We start from the raw sequence: 27896 nt of genomic DNA, 5'->3' as shown, positions 1-27896 counted from the left end.
CAAGGACAGAGACTGATTTATATTTGTAGAGGAGTACAGAGCTAACACATAGTAGGCACTTTAATACATTTTCATGGAACTGAATAAATTTTTAAAATTTTGTTCTGGAAGCAGACAAATTTGGGTTCAAATCAAATCCTCGCCCAGCCAGTTACTGGCTGTGTAACCTTAATTTAGCCCTCAAAACCTCAGTTAGCTTGTCCATAAAATAGAGAAATTAACATTTACCTTTTTAGTTTGTTCTAAGGATTAAAAGGGATGGTGTTTGTAAGGCACAGTGCCTGACTCATATCAAGAGCTCAAGAAATGAAAGCTAATCTTACTATTTCTAGTCCCACCTCTAGGTCACCTTCACTACTGATGATTGTCACTTTTATTATTATGTTGCAGGTTCAGCTACATAGCACAACCAAGGAAAAAGATTTTCTAGTTAATAAATACTTTGGTTAATAGAAAGCCCCAACATATACCATGCAGACATCAGTAGTTATCAAAGATATAGGATACAATGCTTCATATTAAATCTAAAACAACTAGAAGTCATCCTTTCTTTAATAATTCAGAAGATACTGGAGATCTTGCATTGCATAGTTCTAAAAAAGTTGACTGTTATTTTTCCTTTGGATAATAGAGAGCTCACTATTATCTAGACCAGTATTTCTCAAACTTTTCTGATCATGACCCAACAAAGTAAAACAAAAAAGTAAGGAACATATTGAACACCATATTGAACACCACAGCTTCATATCACAACTCAGAACATAGGTAACTGAAACAAAGATTCACGAAATAATACTTACCCTTAATAAGTACCACCCACTGATACTTTCTTTTCTATTTCATTCAATTCTATCATTCCATTGTTTTAATTTTTAACGCTGGTCAGCACTCAATAAACTATCCATAGGTAAAACTAGAACCTAGTAACTTACTAATATTGTTATCCTGTCCAATAGAGCGTATCAAGGATACAATTCAATGGATTCTCCCATTAAGCCATGAAGTTGTACTCATTTTGTTTTACATATTAAGAGACTTGAAAGTCAGAAAAGTTAGGTTAGTTGGGCTAAATAGGCTCCCAGAAGTTGATGACAGATTCAAGATCCACAAGTCTAACTCTGTAGTTCAGACTCTTTAAAAATCAAAAATAAAAACAAAACCCCCAACAAAAACCATATTATGACAACCCAATTCAAAAAACATTTTTTTGAGTACTTACTATGTACCAGAAATTGAAATAAGAGAGGATTTGACATGATCTCTGCCTTCCAGGGCTAACAGATGATCAGTCAGGACAAGCATGCCTTGGTACATGTACTTGCAAGTTTGAAGTGGGTACATTTTTATACTACAGAAAATAAGCATATTCCCCACTCACCACCATCTTCTCTCTGGCCACACATTATTCTACAAAATGAGCACTGGGTACCTCTTGGTGAGAGAATGCAGTGTACTCTTCTAATGGCACATTTCTTTACAATCTGAAGTAAAGTCGATATTTTTCCTCCTACTGCTTTCTGCCACTGTAACCCTAAAAGCATTAATGTGACTTCACCAATGAGCATCATCATCATAACATCACATTATGACCAGAAGAGTGCTTTAATGCCAATTCCCCTAACCAATATCTAATTTAGAAGTATCTTTAGGGTGACTTCAACTTCTGAGAAATAATGACTTAATAAAGACAGGTCTTGACCCTGAAAAAGAATAAAGAAAGGAAAGTCCTCTGACCTAAGACATTCCATAGCTACCACTTCAAAGTAAAAAGCAAGTCAAAACACCTGAACCTTCCTAAATCATAGCTTTTGCCTATCTCCTTCTAGCTTTATCTTTACACAATGTATGATGCATTCACACCAGATTACTTACAGTTTCTTAAGTAGGCCTTGTAAGTTCCCATCTCTATGCCTTTACTCATATGATTCCCTCCATGTGGAATTCCCCTTTCTTCTAGTTTTTCCATCTATCCAGCTTCCCTGGCTCTACTCAAATGGCATTTCCTCCATGAAGCTTATCTCCTTCCCCCCAAAAGAACTAATGTCTCCCTCTTCTGTACATTGTACCTCCTCTGCTGAGACACTGTCCACATCATTCTGCTTGTCATTATCCTTGCTTACTATCTTTTAATATATTTTAAATACTATGATGTTCTGGGAGGCATCTAGAATATGATTTATATGCAACAGACATGCTATATATATATATATATATATATATATATATATATTTGTTGATTCTCCAATGGAAAATTTGATATAGAAAAGAAATTACCTTATTTTTCTCCCAAGAAAAGTAAACTTTGGCTGAGCTGGACATATTCCCAAACACTTTAGAGCGAAGACTTCTGATATTACTAAACATGCAAGCTTAGTCAAGTGGCTAAGCTTTATTTTCTATAAAAAAGAGTACCTGCCCTAATTACATTAAAGACATCAAACTGACACCACAGGGCAAAAATTATACAAGGCTGAGTGAATATGAAAGATGATCTCTATGGTCACAGATCTGTTATGAGTAGAAGTATACTGAGAACAGCTGAAGTTCTAGAATGCGAACTTGTTCTTCTGTTCTTGCGAAATGGACGTGGGATAGGTCAGGGAGAATACTGTTAAGATTATACCAACTGCAAGCCCATGCCTCCAAAATTCAATGACTGGAGACCTGTTTAAGAGTTCTTACTAAAGCAGTTCTAAGCTCCAAGTCTTTTTTCTTCCCATGAAAAACTTCAGCCAGAAATCTAAAAAAAAGAAGGAACTGAGATTCAAGTATTGACCTAAATATGGATGAATTTTTAACTTTTAAATAAACAAACACCTACCTAGCAAGAAGGTCCTAAGAATATCCAACCTTCTCATTTGCCTGCTCAAATCACTAAAGCATCCCGTTTTTGTCCTTCATTAATAGGCATGAGATTTTCCAAGGCTAAAATATGGAGAAACATCTTCTATATCATCCCTTCTCCAAAATCAAGTTCCTCCCTGCTTTTTACAGATATACTTCTGCCCATACAAACACAGTCTAAAAACCAACCAAATTCTTCCAGAGCTTGCACATCATATACAATATGTATAGACACACACCTGCAAAATCCTCCAAAGATTCTTGGCGAAGACTTAAAATAGATTCATGTGGAAAGAGAAAAGTTTTATTGTCTGCCTGTTTCACAGCAAAGGATCTTTTTCTTTTCCTTCCTTCCTTCTTTCCTTCCTTCCTCCCTTCCTTCCTTCCTTCCTTCCTTCCTTCCTTCCTTCCTTCCTTCCTTCCTTCTTTTCTTCCTTCCTTCCTTCCTTTTTAACATAGGACCTGCAAAATGGCGTTTGGGATATCAGATCAACTTATAACCCTTTCCCCTAGTTTTAGGGATTACATTGAAGAACAAAAAATTGACTTCCCTTTACATCCTTCCTGTAAGCATATGAAGTAGAATTCAAAATCGTTGTTTCAAGATAGTGTTTTCAATTTAAGTCTTGAATCCCTTCAGGAACATTTTGTATTATTTCTCCATAACGGCAACAGGTCACACCAACAGGTCCCCATTTAGAACAATTTGTGAATTTATTTATTTCCCCCTTCAGATCCTTGGGAAAAAGGTACAAAATTAGGTTTAACCTAACACCAGTCCTGACACCACCCATTATCCCTTCCCAACAGTGTGTAATCAATAACTATGCCAAGGCCTTTGTGGTGGTTTTCCTCTTTTCTTTCTTTTTTTTTTTTCTTTAAATGGGAGGGTAATGAATTGAGGGTCAGCATTCTGCTCACATCCTGCACATCTCTTCAGTCAATCTGATCACTTCTAGAGGTGTTCACACTGCCAAAGCCATCCATCATTCTGCCTTGCCAAGCAGAAGGAAAACTGATGGCAAGTTAGAAAAATCTCATTAAGCCACTTTTTGCCTCAACCTCTTCACCATTCCGTGAGAAACAGAACTTCAAAGTTCAGCCTATTGGGAAAACAAGGGGAAAGGAGATAAAACCTGATGTAGTGAAGAGGAAAAAAATAGATCTGAAGTAAGTTGGTTTCTGGGAAAAAGTCAAATAATTTCAAGTTACAATATATAGACAGCAAAGATGGGACCATATCAATTAAGCTCAGCCTATTTTTATTTTCTTTCTGGCTGACTTCTAACTTTCCTAACAGGCTCTTTCATGAAATTAAAAAACAGCACTGGGTAAAAGTAATTTTATCTTCATCCTTTTCCTTTTTTGACAACTAAATCCCAAGTGAATTCTAATTCCAAAGGAGATCATGGATATAGCTTACGAAATCCTAGGAGGATGCAGAAAACTTAATAAAGCCATACAATTCTGAGGAAGAACTGAGGGCTTGTCTATATAGAAAACAACAAAAACAACACTGTGTGCCACCATCCTTGCATGCTGGGGACAGTATGGAGACTGTGAGAGTAGCATGCAATGTCACTGCCCAGGACATCTGGCATGGGCAGATGGGCCTCTTTCTGGGGAAGGGCTTTTGCCAAGGGACAGAAAGACTGACAGACTGAAAGAGACTTAACAACCTCAAAACACCTTTGACTTTCAAGTCCTATGTATGACTTGTGCCTTCTAATACTGTTTCTCATCTGATTCTTGCAGAAACCCTGTGAGTTAGATATTATCATCACAATCAAAAAGATGAGGAATTGTGGCTCATGTTGAAGTAACTCATCTGTGATTGCCCAGTTAGTAATTGGAAGAGTTAGGATTCCAACTTAAGTTCACCTGACTCTGAAGTCCTTTGCACTTGCCGGTTTCTCAAGACAAAGAGCAATCTTTTTAGAGGCTTGCCTGTACGAGCACACCATGACATTCCTCAGAGGCCAGAAGCAGACTCACAGTTCTCTGGTCTCTGAGATAGTCTTGCCAACAAAGGCATGGTAATAGTTGTGTCTAGTAGAAACAAATCTAATTTTTCTACATGTGTACAGGTCAATATAATATGTTTTTAGCCCCATTTGAACACAGGCCCTCTGGGTCCTAATCACAATAACCAGGTTGCTTTTAAGATTAGAAACTTTTCCACTAGAGGTGGTTAAAATATAATCAAGCTAGGAAGTTATCCTCCCCCAAAGCCACCTAAAACAGAGCAGCTCCAAAATAAAACCAATTTACATATTTTAGCCCAAATTAAAAAGTAAAAGCTAAGGATTCCCTTTTAATATCCTGAATAATAAGTGCACATTTATGTAAAGCTTCCTTTGGGGAACGGTTACTATGAGGACAACTTTCCCAATATTATTCATAAATATCACTTTTGTTTTGGTGTTACAGTAAGAATCTGGACTTGTGGGAATTGTACTATCTGTACCCAGTGCATCAACAGAGATAATTAATGTTGAAGACATGTATAATACCAAGAATTTTGGATGTGTGGTTGACTGCATTACAAAAAGTAACTTAAGAAAAGATGAGTCAAATCTGGTCAAAATCACAAATTTCAGGGACTTGGTTATTTACTCCATTTTAAGTGCGCATTTTCCTAATGAAAGTTTCATTAGTAAAGATGGCAACTTCTCAGACTTTCTACCACAGACTTTTGAGTAGCACTTAGAACTAAAGTTTATCATTAGAGCAGTATTTACTACTGCTGCATCTTCAAAGAGGGCACTTGAAAAAAAAATTCAACTCAGTCTGTTATTTTTCATGTACAAATTAGAAAGCAAACCTTTAAAGGGTTTAGACTGGCAGCTTAGGAAAACACAGAGTACTTGAGAAGCCATTATTGGTACATCCCACGGCACACCGGGGCTCACAGCTGTCTACAACACACACCACACACACATACCACAGTATTTAGATGTGTATGACAAAGTAAGCGTGATTTCTGCTCCACTAGCAAACTTCCAATTTGGCGTGCCAAAAGGGTCACTATCTGTTCAGATGCTCCTGGGAGGTAACAGAGGAAAAGGAATTCAAAAAGCCATTTATGTCAGAAGCAAGGAGGCAAGACATTCGTGTTTCCGTAAAATTAACCGGTTCCAGCCAAGCTTCATGGGCAGCTGACTGAAAGACAAGTTCCTTTCAACTGTCCAAACTTCTATATTTCTTCCTGAGGCTGACGATGTGGACACATGAAACCTTATAGACTAAAATGTCCAAAAGATCTCTTATTTCTATCTTTTGGAGTCATGCCTAGACACTTATAAATACAGAAGGAAAGACATTTATGTACTTGAATGTTCCAGCAGACCTTTTCTCATTATTTGACACAAACCTCATCGTGCAATGTGCCACCTTAAAAATCCCTCACCCCAACTTTATCTCCAATCACAGGGACTTATCCTCTAATTAGTTATGTCTTTGACCATTGTCAAAAGAAAAAGAAATGGTGACCTTGGATTCCACGTTCCAAAGAAATACACACAGTAAGTCCTCAACAAATACATCTTCATCCAACAAGGAATGACAGCCTGCCTTTACTATGAACACTGTTGGCAAAACAACTTCAAGGTCTAGTTGTTATGAGAGAGTAGACAAGAATAAAGGATAACTCATAGAAGCAGGAGAAGACTCAATGGCATGAAGTGCAGACAGAGGAAAACTCCATGCTGTGTTTTTTTCAGAATTCACTGTCTTCACTGGGTCGTTTCTCTGCTTCCCCATATCCTGAACAAAGAACTAAACTTCCTATAGAAAAAATATTTATGAACTGTATTTTGTAGTTCAAAATGAGTGATTCAAAAATTAAGCTAAAGTTTGCATGTTATTTTTCAAATGAAGAGTCCAAGGGAAGTTATTTTCAGGAGAGACCTATGACATATATATTTTTTTCATTAAAAAAATCACATATGCTAGTTTTGCATTTTACTTTTGGGATTAAAAATAAGACTTTCCAAAAACAACAAAAAACAAAAATGCAAGCACAAAAATTACACTGACCTTATTTCCTCAACACTTTTACTGCTTTTTCAACCAAAATTTATTTAAGGATTCCTTTAGGGCTCTCAGCATTTCTTGATCCTTGCAGAGGGGTATCTTTATTGAGGGGGAGAAATTCCTTTGGTATTAGATACAACAAGGATCTGAATATGAGCCCCCACTAAAGCAAAAATGGTTGGTCCTAAAATGGTCTGAGCAAAGACAGTCTCGGAGTGGGGTGGAGAGAAAGAGATAGCTGGAGCTAGAGAGAGAGAGAGACAGAGACAGAGAAAGAGAGAGAAAGTCACCAGCCTATTAGGAGCCCTGACACTGCATAAGTTATTTCTTAATGAATATACAAGGGAAAGCATAAATATTACCATTAAGCAGAGTGGATGTGACCATCCAAAGCAAGCTAGCTGGCTGATTGCTGTCCTATTTTTTTTTGTTCTTTTTTAATAATTCCATTTCCAAACTGCTCGATTCCTAACACTGATGGTCCAAAGCTACAGTGAATACACTGCCTGAATACTTAATGAAGTAAACAACAAACAAAATGGCTCATCTTTGGTGCCCCCAGCTAGCATCCCAAACTGGATATAATTAAAGGTGTGAACAAGCCAGCAAGGAAGTAATGGACCTGCAAAGTCAAGGTTCTGAGAAATTATCGGGCATCCTGCACTGCACCAGTTCAAATTTATCACTCATTATCTCCTATACCGGAAAGATGCAGACCCACATGTTGGTACTCTTCTCCCCTCTTGTCCCTCTTCCTCCAGCCTTTTTTTCCTTTTCACTGCTAAATAACTACTTTAAGACAATTACTGCTTGTGACTCCCACCCACCCGCAGATCACCTTTTCTTTTTTTTTTTTTTTACCCTTAGAAAGCCAGTGACCTATAAAAGCCCTCTACCCCTAAAATACGTGGAGATTTCAAAAATATAAGGATGTTCCTAACACACACACACACTTGTACACCAACTTACAAAGCAAAGCACAGATTTTAACACTGCCATCTTACCTCCTCCTTATTTATACCAATGGTAAAGACTAGGTTCAAATGCCCTCAAAGAAAAATATCCTGCCCACTCCTCCATACACATACACATATCCATATACACACACATACACACATTTTAATTCATACCCAGGCCCTTGACTGAAGGGATGGCTTTTAGCGCACATACATTGTTATGGATTTGCACACTTATAGTTTCTTAAGTGGCAGCTAAAGAAAGGTGTTTGGTTACTAACAGACTGCAGGGTCTGAATATATCTTTTTAAATAAATATTTGAAATTTCATATTTTTCTACTAAGAGAACTCCTGGAGTCATGAAGAGAAATCAGTTCTTATGGGAAGCAACCCAGTTTGGTTTTCTTTCCATTTATAGATGCACATATACTTGCAAGTAAGTGTGTGTACATGTTTAGTAATACCAAATAAGGAAAGACTAAGACAGGTGCAGGAATCCGCAACACACTTATACTGATACACACAGAGTCTCTCTGCCTCTCTTTCTCGCACACACACTCTTTCCACATATACATTAAATGGATGGGGAAATGGATAGTGGTAAATGAAAGGTTGACTTTACTTTCAAAAGAAGAATTGACCAATTCTGTACAACATGGCCCGTCAACTGGACAATAGCAAGATAAAAGCTTGAAATGTTCACGTCCCTTCCTGGCCCCAAAATTCCCAATGACATTGGGGAAAAAATACTGCATTGCAGCATTTGCCAGCGCATACTCGTGTGTTTAGCATCCGCTGGCCAGCTCACCAACAAATGTACATATTAAATGCCTAGGCATATAAATTAACTGCCTGGTGGCCACAGATCATTGGAGCTAATGAAGAAATTTGTCAAGGCCAAAGTACTTTTGTCTATGTATGATGACCTCTATGAAGACCACCATTTCTTACTTGAGGTACATACAATTTGTTTCTTTTTTTAAAAAAAAATTAACATAAGGTGTTAAGGTGCTCAGGGCTAAATGAAGCAGCACATCTCCTCATGGAAGAAATAGCATTTGGCCTACATATAGGAAAAGAACCCACCTATAATAAGGAAATAAGTGGAAAGGGATGAAATCAAACCAAAGAAAAGGACTTACTCTGAGGACACCCTATTGTTATTCATAGTAACTCTAACTTGAGAAAAACACCTCAATTCATCCACAAGTCCTTTTAGAGATATTGAACACACACATACAAAGCACCATTCATGCAATAATTTCTAGATATGAAATTTCAAATAGCTTATCCTTAATAGAAATCCTAAGTTTAAAATATCTGAAGTCCAACATGTCCCAAACCCAATTTCAAGACTAAGTTTAGAAGTAAAAGGCAAATGCGCAGTTCATTTTCCTTCTCTCTTTTTAAAATATTCTATTGTTATTATCTCACAACAATCTGGCCTTCCTCTCATAACAGCACCCTAATTTTCAGAGGACCAAGGAAGGGGTATTGGGAAAGAAAAAGTTTTAAGGTTTTGTGCAAACCATCAAATGGAAGCAAGGCCTTCTATATCTGGCCAGGAGAATGACTTGAATGAATGGCAGGTAGAAATGAATGGGACTGAGACCACAAATGAATGGTTAAGTTGTTTGTTAGCTTTTTAAAAAATGAGATATTAAATTGTCTTGTAAATAAACAATTCTCAAAGTAATTTTTCAGCTACTTCCCCATCTATGTTAATTTTACCCTTTCAAAAATTTAAATACTAAATGATTTAGCTGTTATGCTACTATGAGATATATGGACACTCAGATCATTAAAACTGCGACTTAGTCAGATGTTTTTTGCAGAAATATTTCCAATTGGATTTTCACTTCTTAATAAATGCACATTCAGCCTTGTGCTTCCATAAAGGCACACCTCCACATGAAGGTAGTAGGCATTAATATTTTTAAGACAAAGGAGCGAGAAAGGTCAGCATCAGAACCACGTGTGTTTTTTACAACCCAAGCCAAGACGACACTTCTTACAGAAATTATTTTCCCCTGACTAAAAATTGCCAGACAATTCTCAGAAAATAAAAAAAGAAACTATATTAGAGACTTAAAAAAATTCTATTTTTTTAAAGGTGACATAGGCTTACGCATTCAACATATGGCCGCAAGGTTCAAGTGTATCACAAAAAATATAAGTTTATTTATTTTTACCTCAAGAGTGAAAACATAATTTTTAAATCCCCTAATAAGAAGAGAAAACAAAAAGATGTATCTGCAAGGAAAAAAGAATTGGGGGGGATTTGCAATGAAGAGAGTAAAAATTAAGAGTACTTTCAATAAAGCCAATTATATTTCCTAATCTTTTAATGTATTTCAGCATTTTTTAATCTCTCATTTTGGGGCTTATAATTAGCTACCTGATCATGTATCTATTTTGTCCCTTAGTATAAAACCCTAAGAGATCACCATTTCAGTTGTTTTTACGCTATCTCCTGTTCACCCAAGTACTACACCTTTCAATCCTTATGGTACCCACCATCATGAGAAAACGAGACTATTAGTAAAACACACTTAGAGAAAAAAAGAGAAATGCTTGTCACCCAGTGCACACATGGGTCCCAGACGTTCAAAGACACTAAAATAAAAATCAGCTTTTCACTCAGTTTGTGCCAAGACCAGAACCAGGACCAAATGCCAAATGGAAGGCAGTGGTTGTGAGAGTGCAAGCCTGATGCATCCTGTGACTGTGGGCATGGGGAAAGAAGGAAAGCAAAAGGATCTTCATTTATTATTTTGTAAAGTAATTTCTACTCAGGAAAAAAAAATGAGAGGTAGAATGAACTCCCCTGAAACTAGAGTATCAACATCTGATTTAGTAAAAATACCAATATCACCTAACCCCAAATCATTACTTAGGGCAGATCTATTCTACCTATATTTTTCCTATGAATATTTGCTGGAAATTTCTAAGAAATCATTTGCAGAACCTACCAGCTGTGGGAGTTCACTATTATGCTTCCGTCAACTTCATTCAATATAATTTACATTTTTTTCAAATGGTCTCACAGGATTCCTTGCGATTTTTCGCATGTACAATTTCACAGCAGGGAAAAGGGGGAACAAGGAAAAAAAAAAAAAAAGCAAGATTCCCTACCTTCCCTTCCCCCTCTCCTCCTCTTTGGGGTTTTTAAACAACAACAACAACAAAACACACACACACACGCACACACACACACAAACAGAGGAGACAGAGCAGATGCTTAAAAATAGATTCCTAAAAATCACTGTAAACCAGAGTTAGAAATGTAATTAACACCTATTTATAACAAATAATTAAAGTTGGGCTGGCCACAAAGAACAGCAAAGATAATCGAGGTCCTGTCCCCCTCCCCTTTTTTTTTACACTGTTTGCAGTGTGTTCTCATGATAGCCACCTGCTCCCTACTCGGCTTCTCCTCTGTTCGTTTCCCCGGCAACCTTTCATTGGGTTTTCCTCCCAGCTATCGCTTTCAGTTGGGCTGCTCGGTCTAATCTTATTTGTTTTACACCCATCAAAACAAGCAGCCAGACAAAGGCAATCCTCTAAGAATGGGAAAAAGACCACAGCTTTGTTATAACATCTATGCAGAGCAAAAAGTCCTCCCCAGGCTTTTCTAGGGAAAAATAAGTAAGATGATTATGAATTTACAGTCTGCCCCCATAACCAGCTCTGAAACCCCGTGAAACCTATTGCTGGAGAAAATTCAAAGTCAAAGTGGGCACTCGTGGCATCTGATCATGCCATTTTGTGCCATATCTTCAGGGTCAACATCAGGCGACAGAAGCGGCACTCAAGGAGTTTCCCTGATTCTTTTTTCAGAAAAAGATGATGCTAAAAATAGATTTACTACTTCGGCAGAAAGGTTTTCCACTTCCCCTTCCACATCTGAAAGTCCTGTTTCACAATTGCATCTGCTGGTACTGAATCTCACCTCCTCCACCCCTCATTTATCCTTCCCCATCACTCCTAGCATGAGACTGAAAAAGAAATGTGCCTTTAACTTTATCAGTCGTGTAATTCCGTTGAAGGCTCACAGAGGCGGTGGACACGCCAGCCAACAGTGACGGTGACATTGATTGTCAAAAAAGACACCAACCTTCCTTGGCTAAAATGTATGTTTGCTGGAAGAGGCAGTGTGTGTGCCTGTGTGCATGCAGTGCCATTACACTTGGAGATGGATTCTGGTTTTCAGAAAAGAGAAATACTAATAAACACACACATACATACACACACAAACGATCAGCACAGTGATTTACAATGCACAGTCCAGCATCCTTACACATACACACATACAAGCGCGCGCACACACACACACACACACAGGGCTGGGACCTCCAGGCTGCCTTCCTCTTTTCACTTACCATCTTCAAGCCATTCCACTCCATCTGTGATCAGAAGAAGATGGACCCTCACACAGTGTGTCAAAAGCGGAAAGGAACGTTATGTAAAAGCTGACATTCCTTCTTACAGAGCTGCTGCCCAGAGAAGGAAGCAACAACTCAACACGCCAGGCACTGCTACACATACAAGCCGCCTCCTCTTTTTTATGAGGTCATGACAGGAAACTCTTTGAAATACAAGATGCAGCATTTACTGAAGCCCAAATAAATCACTCTCTTTGCCGTTTTGACTGCGCAGTCCCCCGAAACACAACTGCCCATCTCAATGTTCAGTATCCAGGAGCTGCCTCTCGAGGTTTAGATTTCCAGCACGGAAATGGAGAGATTCCTAACCCCGCTGCATCCACCCCCAGCCCCACAAAACCCAGGCACGTAGACAAACCCCCTCTCGCTTACAAAAAGAAAACCCTTCTTTTGCCATTATGTCTCAAGTAATATAACCTCTTTCAATAAACCAGCAATTATTTCAGCCCTCCCCCTCCACCCCTTGCCTTTATGTTGAAGGGAAAACTGACAACGACTTGTTAAAAATGACAATCTTATATCCCCACTGCTTTTCAATAAAAGGACCTACCCGCACTCTCTACACAAAAGAGATAGTAAATGTAGGAACCGAACAGCAGCACAGAACTAAACTCTTGTGCAAGCATAAGACTGGTCAAGGTGTAGATGCTTTTCTTCCCTCCAGCAACACAAACAACAGATTATAAATCTAGTCATACCTACCATAACCATTCTTATTGGCAAATATTGGGTCTCGCAGAGCTTCGACTCTTCTGTTAAAATTTGCAAAGATTTCAGAATATATATTTAAAATGACTACTATTGTTATATATAATTAAAGATCCACAAAACACGGTGTGGATGATTGTAAAGCAAATCAATTATTTTTGGGGGGGTGGGCGGGGAAGAGAAAGAAAAAAAGAAAAGGAGCAGTGAGCTGAAACCCCCGATTCTAGGATGTAGATAAGAACAACTGAACAGAGCCTTGCTGAAATTGGCTCGAAGCTTCCCCTTTTTACATCCATTTATGGGACCATCTGTCAGCCGAAGCCTGGATCTGATTGGCTGGGGAAACGAAGGGAGGCGTTGCAACATCAGGTGCTATTTAAATTAGCTACTGCCAGATTGACGATGTTAATGATTTGGTGACCTCTACAACAACAGAGACCAGATTTCTGAACTGCTTCTTGTGTCTGGTAATTAAGGCCCGGCTGAAGCAACAACAGCCATACTTGTATTTTTACCTTTTCCCTCCTCCCAGCTCAAAAGTACTGTAACAACCGCAGGTCACTGGAGGCTTGCAAACCTTAACTAACAGTGGGAGGGTCCTTCTTTTCCCCTGTCCTGAGGGCCAAACCATCCCACCCCCCTGATGGAGGGCTTTTCCACTGTAGAATATTTTCAACCACCTTATCTTTCCAGACAGTTGCTTTCTAGCGAAATGCATATTTAATGATCTGCCTGTAGGCTTAAAGATAAAACAAAAGCACTTTAATGTGCTAATTCATCTACAATTTAACGTTATTATTTCCTGATATTGTTGATTTTTAGTAAGTAATGCTCCTTCTCCAGCTAACATGGCCAACATTTCAAAAGCAAGCAAGTTGGGGATTAAGCTTGCTCCGTGAACTAGGTTCACACAAGTTTGTCTCAGAAAACTATTTCCTAATAAACAAAAAGAAAAAAAATGGTGGGGATACGGGAGGGGCAGCTGTCAGCCTCTACCTTTCTGCCTTCTGTCTGAGCTTTTCAAAACTAAGGATGATGAATGATTTATTTAAATGAATTTATTTTTCAACTTGGATAGGGGCATGATCTGAATTTTTAAAAATCCACTAAAACACTTTCTCCTACTGTTTTAGAGAAAGGTAAAGCATGCTTTTGACAACAGCCTCATTTCAAAACCTGTGCAGAGTGCTCATTTTGCTTAGCTAAATAAGTGATTTTGCTTCTCTCCTTCAAAGGGATGTCTTTTTGTCTTTGGCCTCTTAAGAGATTTGCAAAGAGACATTTAGCAAGTGTGTGGTGATGTATACAGTTTGTCTGCCTATTTACATATTTTATAGCCTCTACACTACCAAGCCATCATAGTGTATTTTTTGTTCTGGTTTGGGTTTTTAAAGTGGCTTACCTGAGAAGTTCATGCTTCACACCTATGCAAAAAACTAATGTATCACTGTTTATTTAACTCATAATTTAATCAATTTGTTCTTCGATAAATACACAGTGGTAACACATATTACCAAAGACAAAATTCAATGTAATCTTTAATCTTTGGCAGTGAGACAGAACTAGGCAGAGTAGAAATAAAGACCAAAAAATATGCTATATCTCTGGGTTTCAAAGTCCAAGAATAAAATGGGTTTGTGAAAAATTATTAGAAAATAAAATAATCTTACATTTTTCAAGACTAAAACTGTTCTGTCAAAGATACTGTTTCATGAATACACACATATAAACATACATATATATTCATACTTTAGAAAATACAGATACATCATAAAAAAATATGTGTTGGGTACGCTGCATAATCCATTAGACTTCAGTATGAATACGTTCAGCTATTAGAAATGAAAATACATGAAATAGAATAGTAAAAATGTTAAAACTATAATTCCTTAAAGTGGAACAATAATTAAGTAAACTTTTAAAGTAATTTCTTTAGCAAATGTATAAAATGTCTTGTGAGTCACAATAGTACTACAGTATCTGTTGAACTGTGTACTGAGGATGAATTCACAGGTTAAAGTGTTCTAAATGGTTCAGCATATGTGCACAGAGTAGGTACGTGTGCCCCAAATCAACAACATAAACTCTGAGTGCAATTTCACCAATATTAAAATATTGTAAAAAGTAAACATTAAGACAATGCTGACAGACACACAAATAAAAACAGCTCGCTTGGAACAAAATATTTACTTAGATTTCTCTGGAGGTTATAAAAGATAAAATTTTACAAAACGCTTTTCTCCCATCCATACTAACCTCAGCACACTTATTGAACCATAAATTAACATTAGGTATATTAAAAGATATTCTGGCCACTTTTCCAAAATAGTAGCTGTATATACAGTATAAATAACTAGCTGGTTTTGCTAGGCTAAAAAATTCATGCATTTCTTATTTTGATCACTTTTCCACAAACCTCCACTCTAAAGTCTTTCAACGGAATCCTCAAACAAATGCACAAATGTCCTCAGAGGCCTTTTCTCTAAAGACAAAGGCAGAATCCTATTGTTGGGAAAAGTCAACCTTATTATCGCATTTCCAATAGTACCATTCATCCTTCAGAGTGAGGGGCTGACCGCTACATCAGTGTGTGACATTTGTAAAGCAACAGATTCTCAATATATTATCTCAAGAATCAGGCAGGCGAGTCTCCCAGTCATGCATGATTTTTTTTTTTTTTTCCTGCCACAATCCACCACCACAGAAAGAAACTTGTCTCACTCAAGCAGCTAAGGCAACCTAAAAATGATATCCCAGCACTGTGGGGCTGCCAACACCGCTGTATTCCTCTTACCATAAATGAGCAGTTTCTTGACTCATTAATAACAATTTCCCTTAAAAGAAGTAATCTCATATCAGTCAGCCCCTTGCCACCATGCACACATCCCAAAGGTTGCAGATATCTCAGCATCAGTCGCCGGCAGCCAGCTTTCCCACACAGAGTCCAGATGGACTGTACCAGAAGCCAATTCAGCGTTAATAACTACCTACTCCGCGCAGTGGAGAAGCCTTACGTGGCACAATGGGCTAGGAAACAGCAGCCGGCTGAAACTGCAAATAAAAAAAGACAACCAAATTCTCCAAAAGCACCAAAAGGAAGGAACAGAAATGGAAGCGTGAATTGTATTTCCTTGACTTCCATGAGGCGGAAAAAAGGAATCCTTCATAAATATAGGGAAAAAAAAGAAGGGGGGGGAGGAAAACAGATGCTGCCCAGAAAAAAGTGACAAAATATTACCTCATTATTTAACAAAGCAGCATTAAGCGTCCTGCTGATTTCAAACATCTTGCCACAGATTTTGTTTTAAGAGAAACAGATAGAATCCTTTGCAAAGCACTCCGTCTGCAAAGGGTTCTTCAATTTTCTTGCGTGTCACGGAACAGTCAATATATTATTTCCCTAGAGTTCGTACATTAAAACCTCTAGTCAGTGAGCTGAATTTTCCCCTTATCTCACACACAGTAGACTCCTGTTATATGTACTGCTCTCTTTGCAAGAGCAGCCTGCCCCAAACATGGCTGGTGTTTAAACTACTCTTTAAAGTAACAGTTCACTGTATAACCACCAGGTGGGTAGAGTGCACAGATTCAAATGAACCATCTTAAAATATTTCTTTTTTTTCCCCTTGGAATAGCTTTTGGGTGTAAAATGTGACATGAGAAACACCAGCATCCTAACAGGCAAGATTGTCTCTCACTATATTTTGTCAAAATAAATAAATAAAATTCCTTCTCTTGACTTAAAGCAAGGAAATGAAACAAAACAAAACACTGCCACCAATTCTAATAAGAACTGTGAAGAATGAAACACAAGCAAGCTTTGTTTCATTCAGCAAAGGATGAACAAGGAAAATACAATCAACACAGAGCAAGGGGGAAGGCCAAAAACCTCACGGAAATATTTCTGTTAAGCAAAAACAGAAAAATATTCACACACAGTGATGAAAACTCAGAAGTGTGCATTTGGATGAAGCACACAGAAGATGGAGGCAAGAGTTTAAGGGTGTAACTTTTCTTCTGAGTAGAAATTAAGTTTATTTAATGTGGGTCTTTCCTGATAAGAAATAACTGAAAGCTTAGAAGTAAAGACACTGAAAAAAAATACAAAATCTTAAGCCTCTCTTTTTAAAATACAATTAAATGAATAGTGATAAACAACCACAAGAGCAAGCCAATCACATATCTCTACCCATTGCTGTTCTTTTTCCCGAAGATCTGCCTTGAAGTGGAACATTTCTGTCGTATACTATTTTGGATGTATAGCTAACTTGGCATCTCCTTTGTACCACTCTATTCCAATTAATCTACTCCTCTGCCAAGAATAAATAGACTGTCCCAAGTTGAAAGCTCCAAGTGATTGGGGGTATGTTAAAAGGATATAGAACCACCTGAATAAAAACAAATTACATCACTTATATTGTTATATGGCCTGATTTTAAGGAGGATCTTATTACTTACAAAGCATGCAACACCATTCTATGTTCCACATGTGTCTAAAACAGAAACCAACACACACAGATACCTGGGATTTTCTTTTCTTGGCTGGACAAAATTAAAGGTCTGGAACCTCTACATTTTCTTGCAAACACAGGTGTTGACACTAATATTTTTCCAGCCCATCCAGGCAGTATTTAGCCATACACGATAGTGACTATCTCCTTCATCTTTAAGTCAAGACGGCATCACTTAATACCATTTAACCTCCTTGCATATATTAAGTTTCAAGTGACAATTTTTAACTGGCGAGTGAGAAGGAGGAGTTGCTCTCATCAAATTCTGGTTGTATGAAATAAGCTAATTTGTACACTCACCATATGTCTTAAACACTAATTAAAAAATGTCACTTTCTTCAAACATTAAAATGTAATCAGCCTAGTAAATAAAATATTCTCAAGTTTTCTTGCCTTGGTGATAATTTCGAGAGTGTTTATCTCAAGGTAACCTCTCTATTTTGATTACCAAGGAAGACTTTTAATTTGAAAAGGGAAAAAGGGGATACTGGGGACTGGGGGTCGTGAGAAGAGAAAACCACTACTGTATGAAGCTGCACAAAGGAAAATAAGATGAAGCGGGTTTTTAAGGACCCAAAGTCTTGTTACCCTAAGGCAAATCCAGCCAATCAATACCACCCATTGACGGTCTACCATCTGCCAGGCTATCCAGCGATGTGGCTAAACAGACCTGTTCCATATGACGGTAGCCGGCTCATTTTCAGTCGATTAGGGCAGTTCCAGAGCATTCACGTGCAACAGCACAAAACTCCAAGTCAGACTGAGCCTCTCTCTTCACACCAGTCCCTCCCAGCACAGCTGCAGACCTTTTCCTCCTGTTCCGGCTGTCTGGATTACCTCTTCTTGCCCCTCAATTGAATTAGCAAAATGGGGTGGGAAGGTAGAGTGAACAGACACTCACATATCCACACACACACATATAGATAATTGCTGGCCCTTCTTCACTGTTAGGCAGAAATCAGGAATTCCATGTGCTCTGCCCTAATAGCACACCATTTAAATAGCGTCATCAGTGACTACGACCTGACATTTTCTTGTAGTTCAATTTCTTTTTATCCTTTACCTCTTCCCTTGAAAAATAAACCTAGACTGCTGGCATTTTTTTCTTTAGGAAAAATACAATCAGTCTGCCCAGAAAATGGTATCCTATATGTAAAAGCTTTTGAGAAAATTTAAAGTTTAATTTTCCTTTGTTGAATTGTGGTGTTGGTTTCTTTTTTTTTTTTTTTCTTTATCATGTAGAAATATTAAATCAATTTTTATAGGAAAATGCAAACATACTACAGAGGCAAGAAAGATGCACCAGACTGACGTGAAAGAGTCTACCAGAAATTCACTGTCGAATGTTCTCTGTGAGATATATGACCTGATAGTCAATAATGCCTTTCTCCTTCCTAAGGAGTTTGTCTACTACAAATTGTGGGAAAGCTAGAAGAATGCTACTGTGGGGGGAAATGTGACAAATGGATGTCTAACCTGTCTAAACCACCAAGCGTTCACCTGTGCAGGTAAATGGACCTAAAAGTAGATTCATACTTCATCTTCCTGCTTTCTTTTCATATTCCTAAGCCTTATGCAAGAACAGCAGCTGAAAGTAAGATGCCTTTCCAGAGTCAATGTATGCTTACTTTTTCAAATGTGCCTTTGACCATACTCTTAAAGCACTAGAATCTCTTTCTGGGAAAGAAAATTTGAAGTACGGGAGACCTATCTTACTTACAAAATTCTGAAAAAAAAAAAAAAAAAAAGGTGAATACACATTTATCCAAGCATCTGATTTAGGTAGAATGGCTGTCTGGACTTTTCCCTGATACAGTCTTCATCACAACCCCTAAAAAACTCAGCAGGGTCAATGTGAAAACACACAGAGATTTCTGAAGATCCCTGCATTAAGGGATTTGGGGCCTTTTCATATCAGTTCAGATAAACTTTACAAAAAGTAAAAAACCAAAACGAAGAAACAAACAAAAATCTCTGCTATATATATAAATTTTTATACATCTAAGTGCACTGAGCAGGTAAAGTATGGAGTAGCTATTCACACCATTAAAGGATATAGTGGTTGGTCAGTTAAATACGTTTTTAAAAATGATTTGATATGGAATTAAAAAAAATTCTGGACTCATTTATAATTCTGTAACTAATAATAAAGGAATATATGTAAAAGGCAAAGAAGGTACATCTGTGGAAAAAGAAGGGAGGCAGAGGAGGAGAAAGAAGGAAGAAAAGGTCAAAGGGAGAGGAGGGGAGGGGAGAAAGGGAGAAGAAGAAATAAGAAATTAACAGGAATTCTATAGCACAAATGAAAACGCTATATTTTACCAGGAGTCTACTGTATAGCAAACACTGTATTAGGCCCTTGACATACAGAATTTTACTCAACCCCACAGTAGTGACAATTATAATATCTAAGCATTACTTCTAGAAAGGTGTTTTCCTTATCCAAAAGTAAGATATCTCTTCCATTATGTCACAGAAGAATATGCTCAGTAAATATTTGTGTTTTTTAATTAAGATTTTTTTTTTTTTTTCGTAGAGATAGGGGTCTTGGTATTTTGCCCAAGCTTGTCTTGAACTCCTGGCCTCAAGGGATCCTCCTGTCTCAGCCTCTCAAAGTGCTAAGATTATAGGGATAAGCCTCTGTGCCCAGCCTTAGTAAATATTTGCTGAATCAGTGAGAAAGATGGGCACAGACTAGAAGAGAAAGGAAAGGGAAGGTGAAAGTCATGTTCAATTTTTTCTCAACTAAAAAATAACAAGATTAAAAAAATAAAAAAATTATTTAAAAAATTTTCTTGAAAAGATTTCTTTGTGACATGCTTTTAGCTAGGTATGTCCTCAAGATATCTCATTTAATCTATTATTACGATCAGGCTGTAAATCTGGAGTGGGAGAAATACAAAAGATTAAAGCTGGAAAGCAAAACATTTTAGAAAGCAGGATGAGTACCTGATTGAGTGCCCAACCCTACCCCTTTTTCCTCTTTTAAACCTGAAAAAACCCCTTACATACAGTAGTTGCTCAACAAACAGTAGTTGAATTAAGTTATATATCCTTATTTCCAAGCAGTGCTGAGTTACAGGGAATGAAGGAAGATCAATAGTCCCACTCATTAACACTTCAAGTACTATCCCAAGGCCCATTCTGTTTGATTCAACTAGGGGTTGCTGAACATCTCCTTCAGGAAAAATGATATGTTAGGCTCTATAAGCCTCAATGTCCTCATCTGTAAAATAGGCACAATAATGCTTCACTTATGGTTTGTTGCCATAAAAAAAAAAAGAAAAAACAACATACATAGGCTTGGTGGAGGCATCATTCTAAATGGCAGCAATTATTACTAATATGCAGAATGGGAGGAAATGCATAAATCAGTATTAGTTTCAGGATAATTCAGTCTTGTTGAGGAAGATATTATACAAAGACTCTCAAAATAACTAGAGAATAACAAGACAATCATAACTAACAAAGGCTGAACGGTCTGTTCCAGTTCTAATAAAAAAGTGCCTGCTGCAGATAAACATTTATTTAGTCTTGTGGGCAAAGTTCAGTACTAAATTATTGATGTGAACAATAAAAAGAAATAGAAGTCATAGTCCCTACCTTCAAGGAGCTTAAAATCTGGTTGGGAAGGAGCTTTCCTTTTTACGCATGAATCCTAATAGCCTAAGGAAGGATGTAAAAAGAATACCAAAATTAAGTGTTAGAGATAGTTGATAAGCCTCCCTCTGTGGGGGAAGGGAAGGCTTCATGGGAGAAGCCTGAATTGAGGCGAGGTCCAAAGAATGATAAGAATTGGCTAGGGCCGGGCGCGGTGGCTCAAGCCTGTAATCCCAGCACTTTGGGAGGCCGAGACGGGCGGATCACGAGGTCAAGAGATCGAGACCATCCTGGCTAACACGGTGAAACCCCGTCTCTACTAAAAATACAAAAACTAGCCGGGCGAGGTGGCGGGCGCCTGTAGTCCCAGCTACTCCGGAGGCTGAGGCAGGAGAATGGCATAAACCCGGGAGGCGGAGCTTGCAGTGAGCTGAGACTCCGCCTCAAAAAAAAAAAAAAAAAAAAGAATTGGCTAGGAAAATGCAGAATATTTTTCATATAAGAATAGGGGTGGGGTAGGGGGAAAGGAAAGAGATACCGACAGCCATCACATCCTAGCCAGAATCCCTGTGAGGGCTCCTCTGAATCTATTCCAACCTCCTCCATTTTTAAAAGCTATAAATAGAGGGATATTAAGGTATGACTACTGTGGGAGGGCAGACCTCTTATTCGGTAAGTTCTTTATAAAAGGAACAAGAATTATATTGATGGAACATTCACTGTGTGTTGAACATTATGGTAGGTGCTGTGCCTATAAATCTCGTAACTCTGAGATTTCCAACAAGAAAACTAGAGATTACAAAATTTAATTGATTTTCTCAAGATCATGTAACTAGTAAGAAGAGGCCAATTTAGGTTTCACGCTTACGTATGCCCAGCCTCAGTCCACAGTCTTTTCTCTATAACATACCAACTTATATAGAAAAGTGTGAATCTAAAGATATTTAAGTCTTATTTTCTGTGTTACTCTATACTCAAAAACTAACATTCAAAATAATGTCTTTGACTTCTATTGACATTTAAAACAGTAACAATCAAAATAATCTATGCCTGTAAATTCACTATTCTGCCACCAGGTGATAATAGAACTCTGGTCCTACGAGGATTACAAGGGAAACATTTTGTCTACATTATTTTGTGCATGTGTTATTCCATTCCCCATGCTTGGAAGTGGTGTAGAGAGTGACTGATCTTTAGATGAAATTGTCTACTCAAGTCCCAAAACATTAATCTTTACAAATATTTCCAAATTTTATTTATTAAAAATCCAACTGTGAACATAATTCTAGACCTCAGTAATTTTCAAGCAATTCAATTACAGATTGCATTCAATGGATTATAGTTCATTGTTATTTTCTTTCTTTTTCTTTTTCTTTTCTTTTTTTTTTTTGAGACGGAGTTTCGCTCTGTCGCCCAAGCTGGAGTGCAGTGGCGTGATCTCGGCTCACTGCAACCTCTGCCTTCCTGGTTCAAGCAATTCTCTTGCCTCAGCCTCCCGAGTAGCTGAGATTACAGGCATGTGCCACCATGCCCGGCTAATTTTGCATTTTTATTTTTAATAGAGATGGGGCTTCTCCATGTTGGTCAGGCTGGTCTTGAACTCCTGACCTCAGGTAATCCGCCTGCCTCGGCCTCCCAAAGTTCTGGGATTACAGATGTGAGCCACCGCACCCAGGCAGTTCACTGTTACTTTCACACTGTACTATGAGTTTGCATGGCAGAAATTGTACGTTATTTGCCTTATAACCCCAGCACACACAATAACAGTACCTGGAATATGGTGGACACTCAAGAAAAGAATATAAATTATTGATTTCAAATAATTCAGAAAAACTTTTGAACCAACTACTTAGGGTATAATTTGGTGGTCAATGCTCTATTCAGTAAAACATAACTTTCTTTATCAAGTCATCCTTAATGCTGACTTATTACAAAAATCCCTTTCCTGAGGTTGGTCACCAGCAGAAGCCTTAGATCAACAGCCCATGGCTGCTTTTCTTTCAGTGGTCAGGCACTTCCCTTCTGCCTTAGCCAGGGACATTCTACATTTATTACAAGCCCTGCCCTACTTGGTAGTCTAGTTTCCAACTCTCTTATGCCCAGAAAGGTTGCTTCCTTTCTCTATGAGAGGTGAATAAAAAAATGTGGAAAACAAGACAGGCATGCTATACAACTGTCAGAAAGAGGCAACTCTCCACTTGACCCTTTTTAGTTCTTCCCCTCTCTGACGCTAAAGCTGGGGAAATGATTTAACTACTTTTAAGCAGAAGAGTAAAGTTACACATTAATGCTGAGTAGCTCATTTCCCTTAGCAACCCCTCAGCAACAGCAGCTTCAAGTTCAAAATACCTCCGTGAAAAGGATCACATCTTTAACGAAGATGAGTATTTTCTTAATGTAAGGTTTTTGAACAGAAGTTTTAACATTACAACACCCAAAGCCTTGTTTGCTACAAGTGGCTATTTTGTGTTAACTTTCCTTTATGATATTGTGAGGTAACCATAATGATGCTAGGCTTCTACAAAATTTGAGTGTCTAGAAAAGCCCTGGTCCTTCCCTAAAATTATTCACAAACGTAACTTTTCCTTTTTTTTTTAATCAAGTCATTGTTAATCCTAAGTCATTATAGAAATTACACTTAGGTTATTTTAAAAGGGTTATTGATATTGAACTCACTATTCAATCTAACCACTTGCTATTCCTCCCTTACTAAGAAGAGTGAATACAGAGTATTTACTAATTTTATTATTTGATACCTACTTTGCCCACTTCATTACCCATAAAATGAACCGCGGGATAATTACATAATCATAACATTGATTATTTTTCCATTGTTAGTGAAATAAGAATGCTTGCAAAAAAGTTCTCTAGCCTTCAAAAATCCTATGAATGTAAATGTGTGTTATATATGTTATGCATATTATTAAAACTTACATCTTGTTCAAGGATTTTGAAATGCTTACATGATCTTCAATGTCTCACAACTCAAATAATGTAAAAACTCCTGCTTGAAATTTTTTCTTTATTATTTGTTAGCACATGGGTACCTTGGGGCAAAAGAAAACAGAACACACAAGGGCTTAGAACAGTAATCTTAATGGATATCTTCACTATTAAAAATTTACTATCAATTTATGTGTGCCAATTCCATGATATGGATAGCTAAAAGACAGATTTCCCCCATATCTTTGACATAGTATCAGTAGTTAGCCAAACTGAACCATCTACCTAACATGAATTTGTACACATTTGCATGTGTAAGAGAACTGAAGAACATACCTAGAACAATGGGCCTTATACACAGTAGGTGATTGGTGCATGTTTGTGAAAGTAAGATCCATTTTAATTCACTCGGGAACATAAAAGGAAGAGCCAGGAGACATGAAGGCCAGTTTCATCTCTGCTACTAGTAATTCTATGACCTCAGGCAAACCACTTCTCCTCTCTGGACCACAATCTTCTTGAGTAAATAAGAAATGAAACTAGATGATTCCTGAAGTCTCTGCCAGCTCTAATATGTCAGAGTTTAAAAATAAGTAGTTTTTAATTAGCAATTTTAATTCAGTAGGGTTTACTCAGATTTTCAACTGACTTTACACTGTAATAATGCTGGCTAAAGGGAAATTAAGCTTTTGAAGAAGATTTTTAAATCTGCCTCAAAGAAAGAGCCAGGGTAGTAGCATGTTCCTCTAACACCCAGTCTGGTCACCAGAGGTTTTGTTTTTTCTTTCTCTTTGAAAGAGGGTCTTGCTCTGTCACCCAGGCTGGAGTGCAGTGGTGTGATCATGGCTCACTGCAGCCTTGACCTCTCAGGCTCAAGTCATCCTCCCACCTCAGTCTTCTGAGTAGCTGGGACCACAGGCCTTTTCTCCAACACCCAGCTAAATTTTTATTTTTATTTTTAGTAGAGACAAGATCTCACTATGTTGCCCAGGTTGGTCTCAAACTCCTGGACTCGAGCGATCCTCCTGCCTTGACCTCTCAAAGTGCTGGGATTACAGGTATGCACCACTGTGCCTAACCAAGTTATTTTAATAAAATGCAGAACTGGAGATGGTTGGTTAAAAATCATTAAAACCATGGGCTTTTAAAAGTCAGGGACCAGGACTTTGATTAAGCCCAAAGATACTCTCTGAACTGTAGTGTCGTATTTAAACTGGGACAACAATAATGCCTAAACTTGTGAGGATTAGATGAGATAATCCATGTAAGGCATGTATTATGGGGTGTGACATGCTGCTAATTACTCAAAAATGTTCACTATTTTTTATTAGGTTGAAACATGAAATTGTTTTTATAGGTTAAAAGCAGTCAAACATGGTCAATTTCTTACGATTTGCCCTATGTTCTGTTACTCCCCTGCCTAAAAATCTTTTTAAGATCCTTATTGCTCTTTTCAAGTCCAATTATTCAGTACAGCATTCAAGGCTCTTTACAATTTTGTCTTTATAATAAAGTTTCCTGATACCTCCAAGACATTTCTTTCCATATACACAGCTCTAGATATGACAATCTATTCTCTCACAACACTTGTCTTTGTTGCTGTCATTTCTTCCATCTAGAATGCCTTTTCTCTCTGGAAAATCATACTCATCCTTCAAGGCCTCAGCTTCACTAAGCAAAATGAGCTTCTTTGTTATCTGAGCTTTCATACTAGCTTGTTCTTCCTGACACCACAGAACTCACGTCAGAGCATTACCACAGTTTTTTACGGGTCTGTCTCTCCCACCTGTTTTCAAGGTACTCAAGAGCAAAGACTGTTCTTATTTGTCTTTGTTTCCCTCCAGCTGAGCACAGTGGCTGTCATAGTTGGTGCTCAATAAATATTTGCTAAAGTAAAACAAATATATTCATATGGCAGGCTGAGATATGGCCTCTCTTAGAAATACATGAAAAATAGATGAATCCCAAGGATGACTCAAAAACTTTTGGAATCCACCTTTCCACAAAATCATTTTTTTCTGATGTGAGAAAGCTCTGCCAAAGGAAGGTATTATTCCTCTTATAAATGTTCAAGTGACAAAAACCAAAAACTCGAAAGTGGAAGTTGCTCTTCAAACTCAACAAATCCATTGAGTTCTTGCTATGAGCTTTCAACACAGGCACTGTTTTATTGATAGAGATGGGGATGCTCTGGCTGCAACCTTATTTGGTGAATAATGTGAGAGTTTGCCCCTGAATTTGTGCTTCCATAGCTGGAAAGTCTTCAGTCACAGAGAACTCCAATAGGTCTGGATGGTGTGAAAGCTATGGAAAAGAGGAAGGCACTGCTGATATTGTAGCCCATATTCTCAGATCTATACAACCAGGCCTCTGGGAAAACCCTAGGAAGTACAAGTACTTAACAGAGTATCTATATAGGCGCAGACATTAGTTAATATGTATGTGTGTGTGTGTGTGTGTGTGTGTGTGTAAAAATTATATATTATATAAATATAAAATTAGTTTAAAAGGAGAGTATATAGTTTTACACTACAGTAGTTTCAGGCTATTTAGCCAATCTGTAGCTTCAGATGATTTATTTTCAACATTTTTTTTTACAGCAAGTGCTTTTTTCTAAGCAAAATTTTATGAAAACCCTCAATATATAAACAAATAGAACATTGCTGTCCTCCTAGCAGTTCCTGAGGCATCCTGAGGAACTCAGCAATCAGTGAAGGGACTAATCTAGTCTAGTCTAAATAATATTATAATGAAAGAAAACTGAACTGGGAGTCAGAAGATGGGTTTGAGCACCAATGCTGCCATAAACTAGCTATGTGACCTTAGGCAAGTCCCTTAGCACTTCCACTTAACTCAAGCCTCCTTGTCTATTACTTTCATTTTTAAGCAGACAGTCATTGCTATCTGAAATCCCAAATGGAATGTCTCCATTGCTGAGGCCTCCCAAGCATACAGGATAGCAGTGCTTACTCCTCTCATACTTTTCATCTACCTGAATGCTTCACAATTAATCTTCCTCCTAACCATTCTTTTTTTATTTTTATTTTTATTTTTGAGATGGAGTCTCACTCTGTTGCCCAGGATGGAGTGCAATGGCGCAATCTAGGCTCACTGCAACCTCTGCCTCCCGGGTTCAAGAGATTCTCTCACCTCAGCCTCCCCAGTAGCTGGGATTACAGGCACCTGTCATCAAGCCCATCTAATTTTTGTATGTATTCATTTATTTACTTTTTGTAGATACACGGTTTCACCAAGTTGGCCAGGCTGGTGTCGAACTCCTGACCTCAGGTGATCTGCCCACCTTGGCCTCCCAAAGTGCTGGGTTTACAGGCGTGAGCCACCTCATCAGCTAACTATTCTTTACTTACAGAAACATGAAGTGAAACAATTAACCATGGAAACACTCAAGGTTGACAACACAGGTTTCACAAGTACCAAGAGAGGGCTGGGAAAATAAAGCTGGTATCTTGATCCTGCCTTGAATTATTATCATCAACATATCTTTGCCTTCAGTTTTAAATGAATACCATCTACCAGCCACAGTAACCTTTCTTAAATTCCAATCTAACCACATTGCTTCCTTGATTAATAGCAATCAACATCCACCCCTTCTGCTGAAACTGTCAATGAGTGGTCTGTAAAGTGGTACCCAGCAGACCTCTAACGGAACCCACAAATTTATAGGACATGGTTTTATGACATAAATGTATGTAGATTCATAGTCTTTTTTGCATGTCTGTCTCTCCCACTTTAGCTCCTTGAGGGTGGGGCTTATATCTGATTCACAACAAATGATAGTTAAATAAATTAACAAATGCAACCTTTCCTGGACAAAGCTTCCAAATAGCTGCTT

At 37.9% G+C, this 27896-nt stretch overlaps 1 protein-coding gene across 6 annotated transcripts in view; it reads right to left on the bottom strand.

Moving 5' to 3' along the window:
* The window catches only part of ELAVL4 (ELAV like neuron-specific RNA binding protein 4), a 157286-nt gene that overhangs the window by 82052 nt on the left and 47338 nt on the right, over nucleotides 1-27896 (bottom strand). For 2 of the 6 annotated variants that reach the window (XM_011926239.1, XM_011926242.1), the window contains exon 1: nucleotides 12984-13261. The exons of 1 other annotated variant lie outside the window; for it this stretch is intronic. In XM_011926239.1, coding sequence (XP_011781629.1) covers nucleotides 12984-12992 — 9 coding nt within the window. In that variant the 5' untranslated portion in view covers nucleotides 12993-13261. Of the gene's footprint in view, nucleotides 1-12218; nucleotides 12568-12983; nucleotides 13262-15783; nucleotides 15907-18170; nucleotides 18262-27896 lie in introns of those variants that run through there. 3 more of the 6 variants (XM_011926244.1, XM_011926238.1, XM_011926240.1) reach the window with 3 other exon arrangements.

This window comes from Colobus angolensis, unplaced genomic scaffold, assembly GCF_000951035.1.
Source record: "Colobus angolensis palliatus isolate OR3802 unplaced genomic scaffold, Cang.pa_1.0 Scaffold68, whole genome shotgun sequence".
Classification (NCBI taxonomy): domain Eukaryota; kingdom Metazoa; phylum Chordata; class Mammalia; order Primates; family Cercopithecidae; genus Colobus; species Colobus angolensis.
Note: the sequence above shows the minus strand (reverse complement) of the source record. Positions and strands in the feature narration are given on the sequence as shown.